The sequence below is a fragment of the Dreissena polymorpha genome, chromosome 5 (genome assembly GCF_020536995.1).
Source record: "Dreissena polymorpha isolate Duluth1 chromosome 5, UMN_Dpol_1.0, whole genome shotgun sequence".
Lineage (NCBI taxonomy): Eukaryota > Metazoa > Mollusca > Bivalvia > Myida > Dreissenidae > Dreissena > Dreissena polymorpha.
The window spans coordinates 46,615,696-46,634,715 of record NC_068359.1 but is presented as its reverse complement, the minus strand read 5'-3'; the positions used below and the strand labels follow the sequence as shown (position 1 = coordinate 46,634,715).

Here is a 19,020-nt window from a genome sequence, read left to right as displayed (position 1 = left end):
CGGTCGCTTTTTTGTAGGCAGACGACGATATAAATGTGTATTCAAAGTTTACAGTGTCTGCGCATGAATGACCTAATATTATCCGATAGCTCCACCCGTTCTCACGTTTCATTCGACAACGTCAATTCATGTGTAAGCGAGCTCAATGTTGATTGACCAGCTACCATGAGCGCTTCAATTACAATAAGTTCAAGCGATGTCTCGTAATCGGGTACAGACCGGGTTACGTTTACTGTTCAAATTGCAAACACTTTCATTGAAACAAAGAGACAAATATAGAAAACCAGTCTGATATAAATGGCGGATGTTCTCAACGAAATTTTATTACATTTTCGCAAATAAGATTTTTATTGAGCCCAATTCTCAATACTTTCACAAATGGCTCAAATGGCGAACGACAGCGCGAGCCCTGTTACCCCCCTTTGATGTAATGGTGTAGTTCAAAATGGCTGCAACGCAGCAAATAACAGCGATAAAGTTGAAAATTGTGACAGGAAAATTTTTGTTCTGCTCTAAACTGGTATATAATACGCATCTCCTACTTGAAGAAAAATTTTGCAAGTAAAAAAGTGCATATGATATTCGTGGATTTACGGTAGAAATAAATATACAAGACGTCCCTAATTGTGGAAATAAATTGATCCAATTTAGAAAGATGGGAAAGTCCACTAGGCATAAATGAGTTAATGTTGGTAGACCATTTCATTCTGAACGCTATACTGTCAGAAATACAGAAAGTAAACTTAAACTTGAACAAGGGGGCGATATTGTTTTGTAAATGCTTGTAGGTCAAGCACTTATTTCTGCTTGCTGTACTCTATTTACTGAAATCAAACTTAAACTTGCCTAAGAACACCTTACACAATGTCTTGATGGCAGCGAACAAGTGGTTTGCCATCCTTTTGGGCTTCAGCAAGGCCTTTGACAAGGTCCCTCACCACAGACTGGCTGCAAAGTTGGAGTGCAACAAAGTTTTAGGCAACCCTCTTGAATGGTTCCAAAGCTTTCTGAGACTTATAATCGATGGAAAATCATTGGAATGGACAGTCGTTAGTTCAGGGGTTCCCCAGGCATCTATTTTCAGGCTGCTTTTTTCCTCTTGTACATTAATAAACCTCCCTTTGAAGGTACGTTCCTTGTTACGCCTTTGCAGACCATTCAGTCTTCAACAGGTGCATCAGATCAGCAGAAGACTTTAAGACTCTCTATGCAGACCTAGACAGGCTCCAACAAAGGGAAGCGGACTAGCTCATGACCTTTCAACCATGCAAATGAGAGATGATCTAATTTACCAAGAAAAGGTCACCAACAAAGACACAGAATTACATCCATGGAAATGTCATGCAAGTGGTCAAAAGTGGTGGAGACCTTGTTATATACATTGACAAGAAACTGTCATGGAACACCCACATAACATCCACAGCCACAGCTGACCATCAAATCATAGTGTTACCAGACCCTTGTGAGGCCCTTTGGCTTATACAAATCACCTGTCTGGAATCCCCATACTGCAATCAGCATCAACCAGCTTGATTCATTTTAGTGCCGTGCGTAAAGATTGTTGATATGTGATTAAGAGGGGACAAGAAGCACCACCTCGCTGATTAATTCTACACCTGGAATGGTAACCACTTGTAGAGCCGGACTCTAATGCTAACCAGGTATTCTAGACATTCCAACAGCTTCATGTCTCCATTCCATGACCTCCAACATCTCAAAGAGGGGCTTGACCCACAAGTCTCTCATTTCTTTCGCTCCACTATCAGGAGATGGAACCAACTTCCATCAGGATGGGTCTGCTCTGCCATTCGCCAAATTAGCAAATGGCCATGCATTAGAAAAGTTGGCTCAAAAAATTTTCATTTGGCTACAACTTGTTCTTCATAAAAGCCTTTAATACTGATAAAATGTGAAGAATTGCTTTGTTCTACTCTAAATTGACTAAATAATTTTTTTGAGGCTTACACAGACTAACAGTGTTGAGTCCTTAAAGAGTGGCCTCATCACTTTATGTGCTTAGACAGCCCAGACTTTTCTATTTTATTTTCAACTAGATTGAAAAAACTGGTGTGCGTCACATTGACATTACTTGCGCATTATACCATGTTGGCGCAGATATTGACGAGTACATTATTGGAAGTAAAACAAGTTCCTTGAACCTTTGCCAATTTTCATGCTAGTGTTTGTGGGTCTTACTTGACAGCCATGGTTGATAATCACCAAAATCACCTCAGAAATGATTGACTTATTGTCAAATGGTTATGATAGTGAATAACATTCTCAATTACCTGTATTAAAATTGAAAAGGTGTTAGTGAAAGTGACTCTCCATAAACTTGTGGAAAAAACTTAAGCTACATGCCTTTAAAACCATCAAAATAAATCCTATGATTCAGGGTATTACAGACTACTATGCTGCATGCCTTTAAGAAAGTCAAAATAACTGCAGACTACATTGCTGCATGCTTTTTAGAAAGTCAAAATAACTACAGACTACTTTGCTGCATGCCTTAAGAAAGTCAAAATAACTACAGACTACTATGCTGCATGCCTTTAAGAAAGTCAAAATAACTACAGACAACTATACTGCATGCTTTTAAGAAAGTCAAAATAACTACAGACTACTATGCTGCATGCCTTTAAGAAAGTCAAAATAACTTCAGACTACTATGCTGCATGCCTTTAAGAAAGTCAAAATAACTACAGACTACTATGCTGCATGCCTTAAGAAAGTCAAAATAACTACAGACTACTTTGCTGCATGCTTTTAAGAAAGTCAAAATAACTTCAGACTACTATGCTGCATGCCTTTAAGAAAGTCAAAATAACTACAGACTACTACTGTGAAACCATAATTAATCGTCAGGCATTAATTTTCATAAATTTCGTCAGTCGACCGATCGGCGAATTTAAGATCCTAATGAACAATCATGCTCTATGTTTGAACAAAAACAAATACTAAGTTGAACAATATTTTAAAACTTTACCGTAGACATGATGCATTAAATTCCAACATAATCCATGCACACATTCACTGCTGTTTCGTTATCAAGATTAATCCGGTTTTGAAACAAAAGGATGTAGATTACACAAGGTACTTAACTGACACGTTACACTTCTTTAAAACGCGTGTGCACTGTGCAGTACAGCTGTATCGAATGCGTTGACTTCGTTTATGTAGAATGGTAATGAATTAGCGCGTATTGTTTATAACTTTATTACCTATTAGGTGCATTGTGCTTTTCAGGGGTGTTGCATATAAGCCATCACGCAGCGAATGCCGATGAAAGAAAATACACCAAATGAAAAGATGACGATGTGTGATCAACATGCGTATTTATAACAAATTAATAAAGAATATTTAAATTGCAGTTTGTTGTTTGATTGTTTGCGTTTAACCATACTTATTACTATTTTATATGTATCAATTTATTTATTTTTAGCTCATCTATTTTTTGAAAAAAAATTATGAGCTATTGTCATCACCTTGGCGTCGGCGTCGGCGTCTGCGTCGGCGTCGGCGTCCGGTTAAGTTTTGCGTTTAGGTCCACTTTTCTCAGAAAGTATCAATGCTATTGCATTCAAACTTGGTACACTTACTTACTATCATGAGGGGACTGGGCAGGCAAAGTTAGATAACTCTGGCGTGCATTTTGACTGAATTATGTGCCCTTTTTATACTTAGAAAATTGAAAATTTTGGTTAAGTTTTGCGTTTAGGTCCACTTTTTTCAGAAAGTATCAATGCTATTGCATTCAAACTTGGTACACTTATTTACTATCATGAGGGGACTGGGCACGCAAAGTTAGATAACTCTGGCGTGCATTTTGACAGAATTATGTGCCCTTTTTATACTTAGAAAATTGAAAATTTTGGTTAAGTTTTGTGTTAAGGTCCATTTTATTCCTTAAGTATCAAAGCTATTGCTTTCATACTTGCAACACTTACTAACTACCGTAAGGGGACTGTGCAGGCAAAGTTATGTAACTCTGACTGGCATTTGGACGGAATTATGGGCCCTTTATACTTAGAAAATTGAAAGTTTGGTTAAGTTTTGTGTTTTGGTCCACTTTACCCCTAAAGTATCATAGATATTGCTATCATACTTGGAACACTCGCAAACTATCATAAGGGTACAGTAAAAGGACAAGTTGCATAACTCTGGATGTCATTTTTACGGAATTATGGCCCTTTTTTGACTTAGTAACTTTGAATATATGGTTAAATTTTGTGTTTCGATCCACTTTACTTCTTAAGTATCAAGGCTATTGCTTTCAAACTTCAAATACTTTCATGCTATCATGAGGTTACTGTACCTGGCAAGTTGAATTTTACCTTGACCTTTGAATGACCTTGACTCTCAAGGTCAAATTATTAAACTTCTCTAAAATTGCCATAACTTCTTTATTTATGATTAGATTTGATTGATACTTTGACAAAAGTACTCTTACCTGACATACCACAATAGACTCCACCCAAACCATCGCCCGTGCCCACCCCCCCCCCCCCCCCCCAACCCCCCCCCCCCCCCCCCCCCTATTTTTTTTTTTTTTTTTTTTTTTTTTTTTTTTTTTAAGATCATCTCACAAATGACCACCACACCCTCACACTATACCCCCCCCCACCCAACCCCCTCCCCAATTTTTTTTTTAAACGGTTAAAAAACAAAACTATTTATTTTGATTATTTTATGTTTGAAATACCGTCCAACCATCGCACCCAAGAATCCCCCCCACCCCCCTCCCCCCACCCGAATCCCCCCCCCCCTATTTTTTTTTTTTTTAAGATCATCTCACAAATTACCACCACACCCTCACACTATACCCCCCCACCTCACCCCCCCCCCCCCCCCCCCCCCCATTTTTTTTTATGAAACGGTTAAAAAACACAAATATTTATTTTTATTATTTTATGTTTGAAATACCGTCCAACCATCGCACCCAAGAATCCCCCCCCACCCCCCACCCCCCCCCCCCCCCCCCCCCCGATTTTTTTTTTCCTTTTTTTCGCATTTTTGGAAGAAAATGTAATAAATGTCCACACCCCCACACAATGCACCGCTCTTCACTCCACCCCTCCCTCCTTTGTGATTGAAAATGAGAGTCCCTTCACCTTTAAAAAGAAAATAGATGAGCGGTCTGCACCCGCAAGGCGGTGCTCTTGTTATATTATTGACATTATTGATTTATATACCGGTAGTTTACTTTTTAAGAACAAACACACACATAAAGTTTATGATTTTAATGTTGATATCAGAATAAAAAAGCATTTTATTTGAAAAAAAAACATTTAACAATCTGGAACCTCTTTCGTATAACACGAACAGTTTTAAAACGGTATTGACAGCATTTTAATCATACCAACTAGAACACAAACCCAAGAAAATATACAAAAGTGACTAGTTTGATTTGCTTGCAAAAAAATACTTCATTTCATTTAGAGAGCAAAAAAACAGGAAACAACATTGTTTCATCAACACAACATGGACAATTTTTTTAAAATCAGTCCAGCTTTCCTAAAGCCTGCCGTAATTAAATTGGCTCTTCCTTCCATCTTGGAATGGGTTGGCAATTATAATAATAGAATACGACTAATTGGCAATTGGCTTCGTTGTTACAAACACTCGTTAACGGTTATTCGATCCCACTTGTCACACGATCATAACAATGAACGTGTGAATGGCATACATTAAGAGGGTCCATTACTGTCCCTTGATAACAAAACACTAGTTAATTGGCATGTGACAAACAGGCCCCACCTCCTGCAGTGATTCTCAAGTGTGTTCCCGCATTCGTACCACGATTTTTCGCAACTGCGATTGATCGCGAATATGTATTACACACAAATCGGATATTGACTGAAGCATTTTTAAAAAATTCAAAATCAGAAACCGGCGAATTTAAGTGCTGACGAAATCGTCATTTTTATAAAAATGACGAAATTTTGTGCTGTCGAAAATAAATGGTTTCACAGTATGCTGCATGCCTTTAAGAAAGTCAAAATAACTCCAGACTACATTGCTGCATGCTTTTTAGAAAGTCAAAATAACTACAGACTACTATGCTGCATGCCTTAAGAAAGTCAAAATAACTTCAGACTACTATGCTGCATGCCTTAAGAAAGTCAAAATAACTTCAGACTACTATGCTGCATGCCTTAAGAAAGTCAAAATAACTTCAGACTACTATGCTGCATGCCTTAAGAAAGTCAAAATAACTACAGACTACTATGCTGCATGCCTTAAGAAAGTCAAAATAACTTCAGACTACTATGCTGCATGCCTTAAGAAAGTCAAAATAACTACAGACTACATTGCTGCATGCCTTTAAGAAAGTCAAAATAACTACAGACTACTATGCTGCATGCCTTTAAGAAAGTCAAAATAACTACAGACTACTATGCTGCATGCCTTTAAGAAAGTCAAAATAACTACAGACTTCTATGCTGCATGCCTTTAAGAAAGTCAAAATAACTACAGACTACATTGCTGCATGCCTTTAAGAAAGTCAAAATAACTACAGACTACTATGCTGCATGCCTTTAAGAAAGTCAAAATAACTACAGACTACTATGCTGCATGCCTTTAAGAAAGTCAAAATAACTGCAGACTACTTTGCTGCATGCTTTTAAGAAAGTCAAAATAACTACAGACAACTATACTGCATGCTTTTAAGAAAGTCAAAATAACTTCAGACTACTATGCTGCATGCCTTTAAGAAAGTCAAAATAACTACAGACTACTATGCTGCATGCCTTTAAGAAAGTCAAAATAACTACAGACTACTTTGCTGCATGCTTTTAAGAAAGTCAAAATAACTACAGACTACTATGCTGCATGCCTTTAAGAAAGTCAAAATAACTACAGACTACTTTGCTGCATGCTTTTAAGAAAGTCAAAATAACTACAGACTACTATGCTGCATGCCTTTAAGAAAGTCAAAATAACTACAGACTACTATGCTGCATGCCTTTAAGAAAGTCAAAATAACTTCAGACTACTATGCTGCATGCCTTTAAGAAAGTCAAAATAACTACAGACTACATTGCTGCATGCCTTTAAGAAAGTCAATATAACTACAGACTACTATGCTGCATGCCTTTAAGAAAGTCAAAATAACTTCAGACTACTTTGCTGCATGCTTTTAAGAAAGTCAAAATAACTACAGACTACTATGCTGCATGCCTTTAAGAAAGTCAAAATAACTTCAGACTACTATGCTGCATGCCTTAAGAAAGTCAAAATAACTGCAGACTACATTGCTGCATGCTTTTTAAAACCGTCAAAATAACTCGTGTTGTTCCATGTTTTACAGACTATGGTGTATCCAGTCAGAATGTCAACATGGTCCCACGGGGGCCCAAGTTTGTGATGGAGGCCAGCAGTACAGTAGTGATGATGGAGAAATCCAGCCGCTCCGTCAACATGGAGTGCATCGCCTTCTCCATCCCCCAGGCAGAGTATTTGTGGACACGAAATACCTCAACTGGCTTAGTTGTGATTAATTCTCAGGTAGGCCTGTTGGGCGAGGTTAAGGGTTGTTAGTTTTATCCCCACACTTTTCGGAGAAAGAAGAACCAAAATTGGGACCCGAAAAATACTTCGAAATAACGGTGACTTCGGATTATCGATGTTCGAAATAACGGTGAAGTAATGTTTTTCCAACTCTAATAAACTAATTTAACTGTGGTTAATTGTATTATCAAATGCTGTCTGTTTTTATGTCCCCGGTAGGGTTGCATATATCAGTTGAACTGTCGGTCAGTATGTCAGTCTGTCCGTCCGTCGGAAAACTTTATTGGTCATAACTTTTTCAATATTGAAGATAGGAAGTTGATATTTGGCATGCAAGTGCATCTCATGGAGCTGCACATTTTGAGTGGTGAAAGGTCAAGGTCATCCATCAAGGTCAAAGGTCAAATATTGCAATATTGAAGATAGCATCTTGATATTTGGCATGTATGCGTATCTCATAGAGCTGCACATTTTGAGTGGTGAAAGGTCAAGGTCATCATTCAAGGTTAAGGTCAAATTTTGCATTATTGAAGATAGCAACTCGATATTTGGCACGCATGTGTATCTCATGGAGCTGCACATTTTGAGTGGTTAAAGGTCAAGGTCATCCTTCAGGGTCAAAGGTCAAATATATGGCTTCAAAGCGGCGCAGTAGGAGGCATTGTGTTTCACGAACACAGCTCTTGCTGGTGTCTGTATTTCACCAATTATTATGCCCCCATTCAAAGAAGAGGGGGTATATTGCTTTGCTCATGTCGGTCGGTCGGTCCACCAGGTGGTTTCCGGATGATAACTCAAGAACGCTTGGGCCTAGGACCATGAAACTTCATAGGAACATTGATCATGACTCGCAGATGACCCCTATTGATTTTGAGGTCACTAGGTCAAAGGTCAAGGTCACCGTGACCCGAAATAGTAAAATGGTTTCTGTATGATAACTCAAGAACTTTTATGCCTAGGATCATGAAACTTGATAGGTAGATTGATCAGGACTCGCAGATGACCCCTATTGATTTTCAGGTCAAGAGGTCAAAGGTCAAGGTCACGGTGACCCGAAATAGTAAAATGGTTTCCGGATGATAACTCAAGAACGCTTATGCCTAGAATCATGAAACTTCATAGGTAGATTGATAATGACTGGCAGATGACCCCTATTGATTTTCAGGTCACTAGGTCAAAGGTCAAGGTCACAGTGACCCGAAATAGTATAATGGTTTTCGGATGATAACTCAAGAACGCTTATGCCTAGGATCATGAAACTTGATAGGTAGATTGATAATGACTTGCAGATGACCCCTATTGATTTTCAGGTCACAAGGTCAAAGGTCAAGGTCACAGTGACCCGAAATAGTAAAATGGTTTCCGAAGGATGACTCAATAACGCTTATGCCTAGGATCATGAAACTTGATAGGTAGATTGATCATGACTCGCAGTTGACCCCTATTGATTTTCAGGTCACTATATCAAAGGTCAAGGTCACAGTGACCTGAAATAATAAAATGGTTTCCGGATGATAACTCAAGAACGCTTATGCCTAGGATCATGAAACTTCATAGGTACATTGATCATGACTCGCAGATGACCCCTATTGATTTTCAGGTCACTAGGTCAAGGGTCAAGGTCACGGTGACCCGAAATAGTAACATGGTTTCCGGATGATGACTGAAGAACGCTTATGCCTAGGATCATGAAACTTGATAGGTAGATTGATCAGGACTCGCAGATGACCCCTATTGATTTTCAGGTCACTAGGTCAAAGGTCAAGGTCACATTGACAAAAAACATATTCACACAATGGCTGTCACTACAACGTAGAGCCCATATGGGGGGCATGCATGTTTTACAAACAGCCCTTGTTATAAAAAGAAATGACTTAAATATATAAATGTTAGTATCATACATGGAGGCAATTTAAGTAGAATCGGGCTCATTTTCTAGAGGCTTAATAAGTGAAGCACAGAAACAAAGATTTACTAGTGTATCAATATGTAGAATTGTTATCCATAACTTTTATCAACAATCCTAAAAATATTGCAGATTTTGTTCCAGCTTAGTGAAATTTCATATAAAATATGTTTTTGTTTCATTAAATAATATATAAGTGCAAATAAATGCCTAAACTTATTTAACTCTTTCAGTGCGGGAACCGGATTTTGAAGGCCTTTGCAAACAGTTTGGATCCAGATGAGACGCCACAGAACGTGGCGTCTCATCTGGATCCAAACTGTTTGCTATTCTGATAGTATTCTTTGAAAAAAATCGAAGAAAATGCTAATTTTAGAAATTCAGCAGACGACATTTTAGCAGATGACAAATTACCCAGCATGCAAAGGGTTAAAACTATGGTAAAATAGAGAAATTCCACATGCTGAATGTAATAGTACATTATCACTTTGTATATCCACAGATGAACTCCCGATACACCATATCCAATGGTAGGCTGACGATAGACTATCCCACTGACACCCTTGACAATGGCTTCTACCAGTGTACAGCCTCCAACGTTGTCGGGAAAATCATCAGTTCATTTGCCCAACTCACATTTGCAAGTAAGTGGTTTTATGTAATGTGCATTACAAGCTACATTTTGGTATTTGGCATATAACATTGTGTGGTGGTTTGTGGTTTTCTACTAATTGTGTTCAATTTATGCCCCTGGGGTTAAAATTGGCCCTACCATGTGGTAAATTTTCTTAATGATATCTCTTCTTTTGAAAATGATTCTGGTCCATTTAAAAACATTGCAAAACATAGTGCAAGTTTCCTTAATGCTTTAGTAAAACAATGAGAAATTCTAATAGTTGCATATTTTTGGTAAATCTTCATGTTTTCCAAAAACATATTGATAATGGCTTAAAACAGCTCAGTTCTGCAAAGTCTCAAATATGCAACCTTAGACCTATGGTCCTCTTGTTTGGGCATATTTGGGGCTACAATACAATGAACTTAACTACAACCTCAAAAAATAATCTTTCCCTAATGACTGCCTAATACATATATTCCCAATTCAAAATGTTTTAAGTGAGTAATTTAAGAGATACTTAATAGTTCGATTTCTTTCCTTCACTTTAGCTTTGGGCCAGTTCTCCCCAGTTCAGACAGAAGGTGTGAATCCCAAGTATGCGGAAGGAGCTTTGATGGAATGCCCCAAGATCCCATCCAGTCTGGCAGGCGGTAGGAGTTCTTTCTAGATTTTTATGTCCCCCACCACTATAGTGGGGGACATATTGTTTTTGCCCTGTCTGTTGGTTGGTTGGTTTGTGTGTTTGTTTGCACCAACTTTAACATTTTGCCATAACTTTGCAATATTGAAGATTGCAACTTCATATTTGGCATGCATGTGTATCTCATGGAGCTGCACATTTTGAGTGGTGAAAGGTCAAAGGTCAAATATAGCTTCAAAGCGGCGCAGTAGGGGACAACACATATCTTGTTAACTTTCAGAATTTAGGCCTCTACTAATAAGACTAAGATTTGTTGATCTTAAACATGAGAAAACATTGTATTCAAAAGTTAAAGAAAGCATTTGAAAGGTATTGTTGTCTAAAGATATAAGGATTTGTAAAAAGAGTTATTTCAGCCCTAAGTTGTTCTACTATTTTTACCATATTTATTATTACAGTGATTGAAATGTCAAATATTGCCAACATATTGTTATCAATTTTTTAAATTGTTATATTTTAACTATTTCAGGGTCTGCTAGTTTGATTAAAAAGTTACCACTGGGTTGATGAAAGTAATTCAATAACTCAACTTCGTAAAAATCAATGGTGTTTATAAATATTGTAAGAATTTGGTATAATCACTTAATAGGAACAGTAAAAATATTGTCTCAATTAAATACTTGATGGGAACATAAAACACCATTGTAATGATGATTGAGCAATGAAATTCTTGACATTTTGAACACCATAACATGAAACAATTTTTTATTTTATTTTATTTTAATATTGTTTGTAGCTGATCATATTGCTGTTTATTTCCAAATAAAAAGAAAAGAATGAAGAAATAACAAAACAAAGATTATCAAAAATACATAACCAACATAGACAGCAAACACCAACAATATAAACAACACAAGCAACACAATGGAATTTATAATCTCAAATAATTTCTTGTGTAAATTTATATTGTCAGTTTCATGAAGTAAAAGAGTTTGAGTTGAAGTATAAGAATAATCTTATATAAAAATTGAAATATTGAAATTAAGAACTTCAAGCTGGATAAAGATAATATAGCATTCTTTTAACTTTTTAGTATTTCATCATTCATTTCAATCAGTGATCAACAAAATCAATTATAACCTCATACGTTGTTGATATGTATGTACATTATCGTATTTGCAAAGCTGATGGGAGATGATAGAAATGCACATCAGTAAGTCTGTTTGTCCGTAATGCTGTTGTTAACACAACATAACTCCTGTACCCAGTGATGGATTTGAGTGAAACTTGCCTAAAAGTTAAGGACATTGTGCAGAATGCATTTGTCAATTAAAGTAAGCCCAAGGTCAAGGTTGTACTTCATGGTCAAAATTTTGATCATCCGTTTTCATGTAGAATCTGATCTTCTATTCTGTTTAAAGAAGTTTCAAGAAAATTGGCTAAAATATTAAGGTCTTTGAAACTATCTGCATAAGACATGAGTCAGTCACGCTTGCTGAAGGTCAAAAGTTAGAGCCTCTTTTTTTGTACCTACACCATTTGAGTAACCCGAGTTGAAGGTCAAGGATTTTACTTCAAGGTCAAAGGTTTTCTCCTCCATTTACATGTCCACCTCATATGTCATGTACTTTGTGACGGATTTCTATTAAATGTGTCAAAAATGGCCATTGGCATGATGTGCAGAAGGCATGGGTCAGTCATGCTAGCTCAAGGTCAAGGTTTCTTCAAGGACTAATGTTTTAGCAATTGTAACTGTAAAGGCTCAGTATCTCCTTTACCCTTTGAAGGCGTGTTTCGAAACTGATTATAAAAAGTGCAGAAACATTACTAATATAATAATTGCTAAAAAGTGCAGAAACATTACTAATATAATAATTGCTAAAAAGGGCAGAAAAATTACTTATATAATAATTGCTAAAAAGTGCAGAAACATTACTAATATAATATTTGCTCCATAAGACTTAGTTACCACATAAGACTTAGTTTCCTGTCTTTTTTTCAGGTGTTAGCTACCAGTGGATGAAGTCTGTTACACAATCAGGATTCCTGGACTCTGAATACGTCAGACCAGAGCTCAACAGCTACATCTTCGTATCGTCCAACGGACGTCTGTACTTCTCCGAAGTGACGGAGGCCGACCACGGCTGGTATCGTTGCATAGCAACCCTCACCACCTCAAACATCTACATGAACTACATCAGCACTGAGGGCACCCAGTCACGTATCAGCCAGGCGATCAGGCTAATGACCCGCGGCAGTAGTATGTGGGATTTAACCTGTTAACTCTTTCAGTGCTGGAACCGAATTTTAAAGGCCTTTGCAAACAGTTTGGATCAAGATGAGACACCACAAAACGTGGCGTCTCATCAGGATCCAAACTGTTTGCTATCCTGAAAGTATTCTTTGAAAAAATAGAAGAAAATGCTAATTTTAGAAATTTAGCAGACGCCAAATTTCCCAGCATGCAAAGGGTTAAATAAAAAAATTGCATATCAAAATTGTAACCTGTTGCAATTTTCAGCAGACAACTTTAAATCAGTTTTATTAAATTGCAGTTCGCAATGTAGATTCGCTGATTAATGTAACATAAGGCCTTAAAAACCTAGTGACAAAATGTGAGATTGCTCAGAGTGAGTATTCGTCCTTTTTACCACTAGGTTTTCAAATGTTGCCTGCTGATAGACGCAAAGAGTCTACAGGCACCACAGAGTTAGTTGAATACAAGTATTTTCTTTATTAGGGCATCGACATTCCATTATGATGTATCGTATCCAAAATTGTGTGCATTTATTGTTTTAATTATACCCCCATTACCATTGGTAATGGGGGCTATATAGGAGTCACTTTGTCGGTTGGTCTGTCAGTCTGTTCCAAAATTTCAGCTGATCTCCACCAAACTTGGTCACAAGTTGTATCTAGATGATGTCTAGGTCAGGTTTTAATATGGGTCTTGCCGGGTCAAAAACTAGGTCACTGGGTCACTTAGTGCATTTTAAACCGAAAGTTTGTCCGGACCATAACTATGTCATTTATCGTTAGATTTTAAAATGACTTGGTACATTTGTTCACCATCATGGGACGGTGTGTCCTGCAAAAAAAGTACGTTGATATCTCCAAGATCAAGGTCACACTTGGAGTTCAAAGGTCAAATGCTTGTCTGGGCCATAACTTTGTCATTTATTGTTAGATTTTTAAATCATTTGTCAAATTTGTTCACCATCATTGGACGGTGTGTCGCACAAAAGAATTACATCAATATCTCCAAGGTCAAGGTCACACTTTGAGTTCAAAGATCAAAAATGGCCATAAATGAGCTTGTCCGTGCCATAAGTATGTCATATATTGTGAGATTTTTAAATCATTTGGCACATTTGTTCACCATCATTGGACGGTGTGTCGCGCGAAAGAATTACGTCGATATCCCCATGGTCAAGGTCACACTTTGAGTTCAAAGGTCAAAATTGGCCATAAATGATCTTGTCCGGCCATAACTATGTCATTCATTGTGAAATTTTAAAAGTACTTGGTACATTTGTTCACAATCATTGGACGATGTATCATGCGAAAGAATTACGATGATATCTCCAAGGTCAAGGTCACACTTGGAGTTCAAAATTCAAAAATGGCCATAAATGAGCTTGTCCTGGCCATAACTATGTTGTTAATTGTGAGATTTTAAAATGACTTTGTACATTAATTTTGTTCACAGTCATTGGACGGCGTGTCATTCGAAAGAATTCAAGAGTTCAAAGGTCAAAATGGCCATAAATGATAATGGCATAATAATTCTTAAAAATCGCCATAAGTTAGATTCTTTTGTTTTGTGAAGACAGCATGCAAAATAGTCTGTGTCAATGCGGAATGTGGGGGTTTACGTCACGTCTGTGACAAAGCTCTAGTTGTTATTGGTAAAACTTTAAAAATATATTTGTCATCAGAGCTACAGATAAGCTTTTTGGGGTAATTGGGTAATACCCTTCAAAATAAGAATGAATTGGGTAATGGAAAACGTGATTGGGTATCAAAAAGTATGACACCCGTTCATATATAAAAAAAGGGTATTTGTACCAAAACAAACAAGTAAATTGCGTAATTGCAATAAAACATGAATTTAGCTTCTCAAAACCGTACCTACATATTAAAGTCACTGTTATGTATTCAATTGCAGTATAGGTTGTTCCATCTTTCTGCTACCAGATTCAACAATGGAATTTCTCAACCCACTCATCGAATGTGTTTCTACTTGTTTTTGTTCCAATATGGGCCAGTACTTTCGTTTTGGAAACACAACACACCCTATCATAGGGGGCTGGAACGGTGTTTGGATAGTATAATATAGTGTATTTTGTACGAAATTGCTCAAAACCAAAATTAAATATAATATAGAGAATAATAGGTTAGTGTTGATTATAGATCAGGTTTATCATGCGAGGCTTAGAAAACAAAAAGCACGAGCCTTGGCGAGAAAAATAAGAAAATAAAAAAAAATTTTTAGTTGAAACCCTTGTTACTATTATTATATTAAAAATTATTTTTTGGCATTTTCGGTCTAAACACACTTTATTATACTATCCCAACACCGTTCCAGCCCCCTGTGCACCATATCAACAAGTTCATCTAAATTACTACCGCAGATGTCCACGGAACAAAACATGGAGTTAATAATGTCATTAACTATGTCCTTTGCAATTGTTTTAGATTTAGATTTATTTACCACGACAAAGGAAACTATATGTTTTTTTTGTATTTTTTGCGGAACTTTTCGTGTGCCTCGAGACGCCATTTTGTTTGACTCGCATGTGTTTTCATCTAAACAATTGGTAAATACATTACCAGATAAAACAAGCGCATGTCGATTAAGACTAGAGTCAAAACGGCCAAAACAAAACCGGATTTTTCATTACGCATAGAAGGCGGCTCGAATTGGGTATCAGCGATTTGTTTTGCGTACCGGTACGCACAGATTTTGAAAAAAAATGCGTTTAGGCAAATACGCAGCTTATCTGTAGCTCAGGATTTTGACATAGCTTGTTTGTGGGCTACCTCAGTTGGTAGAGCCATAGACTGCTAATCAGGTGATCAAAGTTTAAATCCCAGGACCACATGACTGAACAAAAACGTGAAATAACAACCACAAACACACAGTGGAGTGCATTAAATATAATTGCCCGATTGGCACATAAAGGTACCATGTGCCTTCTAATTTCAATGCCACATGGTACCTTTTTGTAACAATGGGGCAAGTTCATGAATGTTCACATGTCAACTGGTGATGTGCGTTTAGTTTCATCCTAGATGTGCCTGTGCAGTCCACACAGGCTGACGCACAGGCTAATCAGGGATGACACTGTACTCATAAACTAGATTTTTGCTAAGAAGAGCCTCCCTTAAATCGCAATATACAATTGTAACTTCCCTGATGAGCCTATTTGGACTGCACAGGTTACCCTGGGACGACAATGCCCATGCATTAGAGCTGAAACCTTATTTTGAAGGCCTTTGCAAACAGTTTTGATCCAGATGAGACGCCACAGAACATGGCGTCTCATCAGGATCCAAACTGTTTGCTATTCTGATAGTATTCTTTGGAAAAAAAATCAAAGAAAACGCTAATTTTAGAAATTCAGTAGACAACATTTTAGCAGACGACAAATTTCCCAGCATGCAGAGGGTTAAGCCCCATTTTCTATTTGTCATCAGCTGCTGGCAAGTATGCACCTATGATCCAGGACAGCTTCATCAACGTGTATCCCTCATCCCCTGTAGTTGGCATGAACGTGAGTCTGGAATGCTTCGCATACGGAACGTAAGTAGCTTTTGTTATTCTGACAGGGCTTTTCTCCAGTCTTTGTCCATCAATTTATTGGCGTTTGGTCCCTCAATTTGAGAAAAATTAGATGCAAACTTATCAAAATAGTGACGAAATAAGTTTTGAACTTTCCTTCAAAATTGTGAACATTTGAGCCGTGAACTTCTCAAAATTGTGAACATTTTAGGTGCTAACTTCTCAAAATTGTGAACATTTGAGTTGCGACCTTCTCAAAATTGGGAACATTTGAGTTGCTAACTTCTCAAAATTGTGAACATTTGAGTTTTTAACTTTTCAAAATTGAGAACATTTAAGTTGCAAACTTCTCAAAATTTGAAAAAAATGACAATAAATTAAGAGTAGAAAAAAGCCGTCTTAACCGGCTTTTCCCCTTTAGCTGAACATTAAGGGAAAATTCAAATATAAATTACATTAATCTGCTGGGTTATGAATTTGAACTGAAGCTGAAGTGACTTAAAATATTTTGTCAATATGCGAATATTCACATGGTGCCAGACAGTAAACAGTTGTTCAAATAAGGTCCTTTGTTTTAGACTTAGTGGGGCCATCCTAAAGTTAAATATAAGGAAAAATCTTATGTATTAAACTTGGCTTTTTTATGGCAACGAAATTAGTTTATTTATTCTATTATGATTATTTTATTACAACTAAGACCACTTCAAAATAATTTCACTTAAACTTTCTGATTTAGAGGTATGGTTTAATCTGCCAAAAAGAATGTTTGCCATGGTTTGGGTTGTTTTGCTCTCATGGTACCTGTACATAATTTCAATGTGTAAATGTGCTGTAGAAGATCTGGTTTCCTTCTAGCAAGCGGGAGGTATCGTTTTTTCCTAATTTTGGGAGCGTTCTTTAGGTAACCTTCAAAGACACCAATTACTGGTTCTACCCAAGCAATGGTCTCGAAAGCGTTTCAATAAGCTTAAGCTTTCGATGCAATCAGGCTTATATAAATAGGTTTAAACTAACATAATTTGTATGTTTCTGTTCAGACCGCCGCTAATGTACTCGTGGACTGTTCATCGTTGGGATGGTCAGCGGTACACCCTGGAAGACCATGATCGTGTGCTGCGGATACAGAACGTTGTTCAGGACGACACTGGCCGCTTCACGTGTACTGTCACCAACAAGGCTGCCTCACAAACGGACTCCAAAACTTACACTCTCTATGTGGAATGTAAGATTATGTTTATATTTTTATGTGTTCTTGAAGATCTATTCAAGTATCATTTCTGGCTGTGATCTTTTTTTGTGCAAATTATTTTAACTACAAAAACAACGGCAAAGGCAAGTCACAGGTCTATGACTCCCATTTAAGTAGCTGCATTTCTATTGTTCAAATAAAGGAGTAAGTTAATATTTGGTATAGATCTAGATAGATGGATAAAGGGGTAGGATATAAAGTAACACAGCCACACATAAATAAAAGCATATAGGAAAAAAAAACTACCTACCAACTCATTTGTTTTTCAACATGTCAGGAACATGTCTTTACGCTTTGTGAGATTACTTAAATAAGCTTATATAATCAGAGACGGCACTTTCCACCTGAATTGGATTTTCTCTAAAAAGAGATTTCCTTTAACCCTTACAGTGCTGGTACCGAATTTTGAAGGCCTTTGCAAACAGTTTGGATCCAGATGAGACGCCACAGAACGTGGCATCTCATCTGGATCCAAACTGTTTGCTATTCTGATAGTATTCTTTGAAAAAAATCGAAGAAAATGCTAATTTTAGAAATTCAGCAGACAACATTTTAGAAGATGACATATTACCCAGCATGCAAAGGGTTAAACAAAAAATACCGTAATAGCAGAAAGTGTTGTCCCTAATTAGCCTATGGGGACTGCACCATAATAGCAAGAAGTGTTGTCCCTGATAAGCCTATGGAGACTACACCGTAAAAGCAGAAAGTGTTGTCCCTGATTAGCCTCTGGGGACTGCACCGTAATAGCAGAAAGTGTTGTCCCTGATTAGCCTATGGGGACTGCACCGTAATAGCAGAAAGTGTTGTCCCTGATTAGCCTATGGAGACTACACCGTAATAGCAGTAAGTGTTGTCCCTGATAAGCCTCTGGGGACTGCACTGTAATAGCAGAAAGTGTTGTCCTTGATTAGCCTATGGGGACTGCACTGTAATAGCAGAAAGTGTTGTCCCTGATTAGCCTATGGGGACTGCACCGTAATAGCAGTAAGTGTTGTCCCTGATTAGCCTCTGGGGACTGCACCGTAATAGCAGAAAGTGTTGTCCCTGATTAGCCTATGAGGACTGCACCGTAACAGCAAAAAGTGTTGTCCCTGATTAGCCTCTGGGGACTGCACCGTAATAGCAGAAAGTGTTGTCCCTGATTAGCCTCTGGGGACTGCACCGTAATAGCAGAAAGTGTTGTCCCTGATTAGCCTATGGGGACTGCACCGTAATAGCAGAAAGTGTTGTCCCTGATTAGCCTCTGGGGACTGCACCGTAAAAGCAGAAAGTGTTGTCCCTGATTAGCCTCTGGGGACTACACCGT

General features: G+C 37.6%; 1 protein-coding gene and 1 long non-coding RNA gene across 2 annotated transcripts in view; both read left to right on the top strand.

Moving 5' to 3' along the window:
- LOC127882373 (contactin-5-like) overlaps nucleotides 1-19,020 on the top strand; it is an 80,340-nt gene that overhangs the window by 30,007 nt on the left and 31,313 nt on the right. Inside the window, exons 7-12 of the mRNA XM_052430971.1 lie at nucleotides 7,313-7,509; nucleotides 9,921-10,062; nucleotides 10,586-10,687; nucleotides 12,680-12,937; nucleotides 16,378-16,483; nucleotides 17,500-17,684. Of these exons, the coding sequence (XP_052286931.1) occupies nucleotides 7,313-7,509; nucleotides 9,921-10,062; nucleotides 10,586-10,687; nucleotides 12,680-12,937; nucleotides 16,378-16,483; nucleotides 17,500-17,684 (990 nt within the window). The remainder of the gene's footprint in view (nucleotides 1-7,312; nucleotides 7,510-9,920; nucleotides 10,063-10,585; nucleotides 10,688-12,679; nucleotides 12,938-16,377; nucleotides 16,484-17,499; nucleotides 17,685-19,020) is intronic.
- Nucleotides 8,226-9,365, top strand: LOC127882374 (uncharacterized). The gene is made up of 3 exons (XR_008050516.1): nucleotides 8,226-8,387; nucleotides 8,541-8,698; nucleotides 8,844-9,365. It is a non-coding gene; the product is annotated as an uncharacterized LOC127882374 (long non-coding RNA).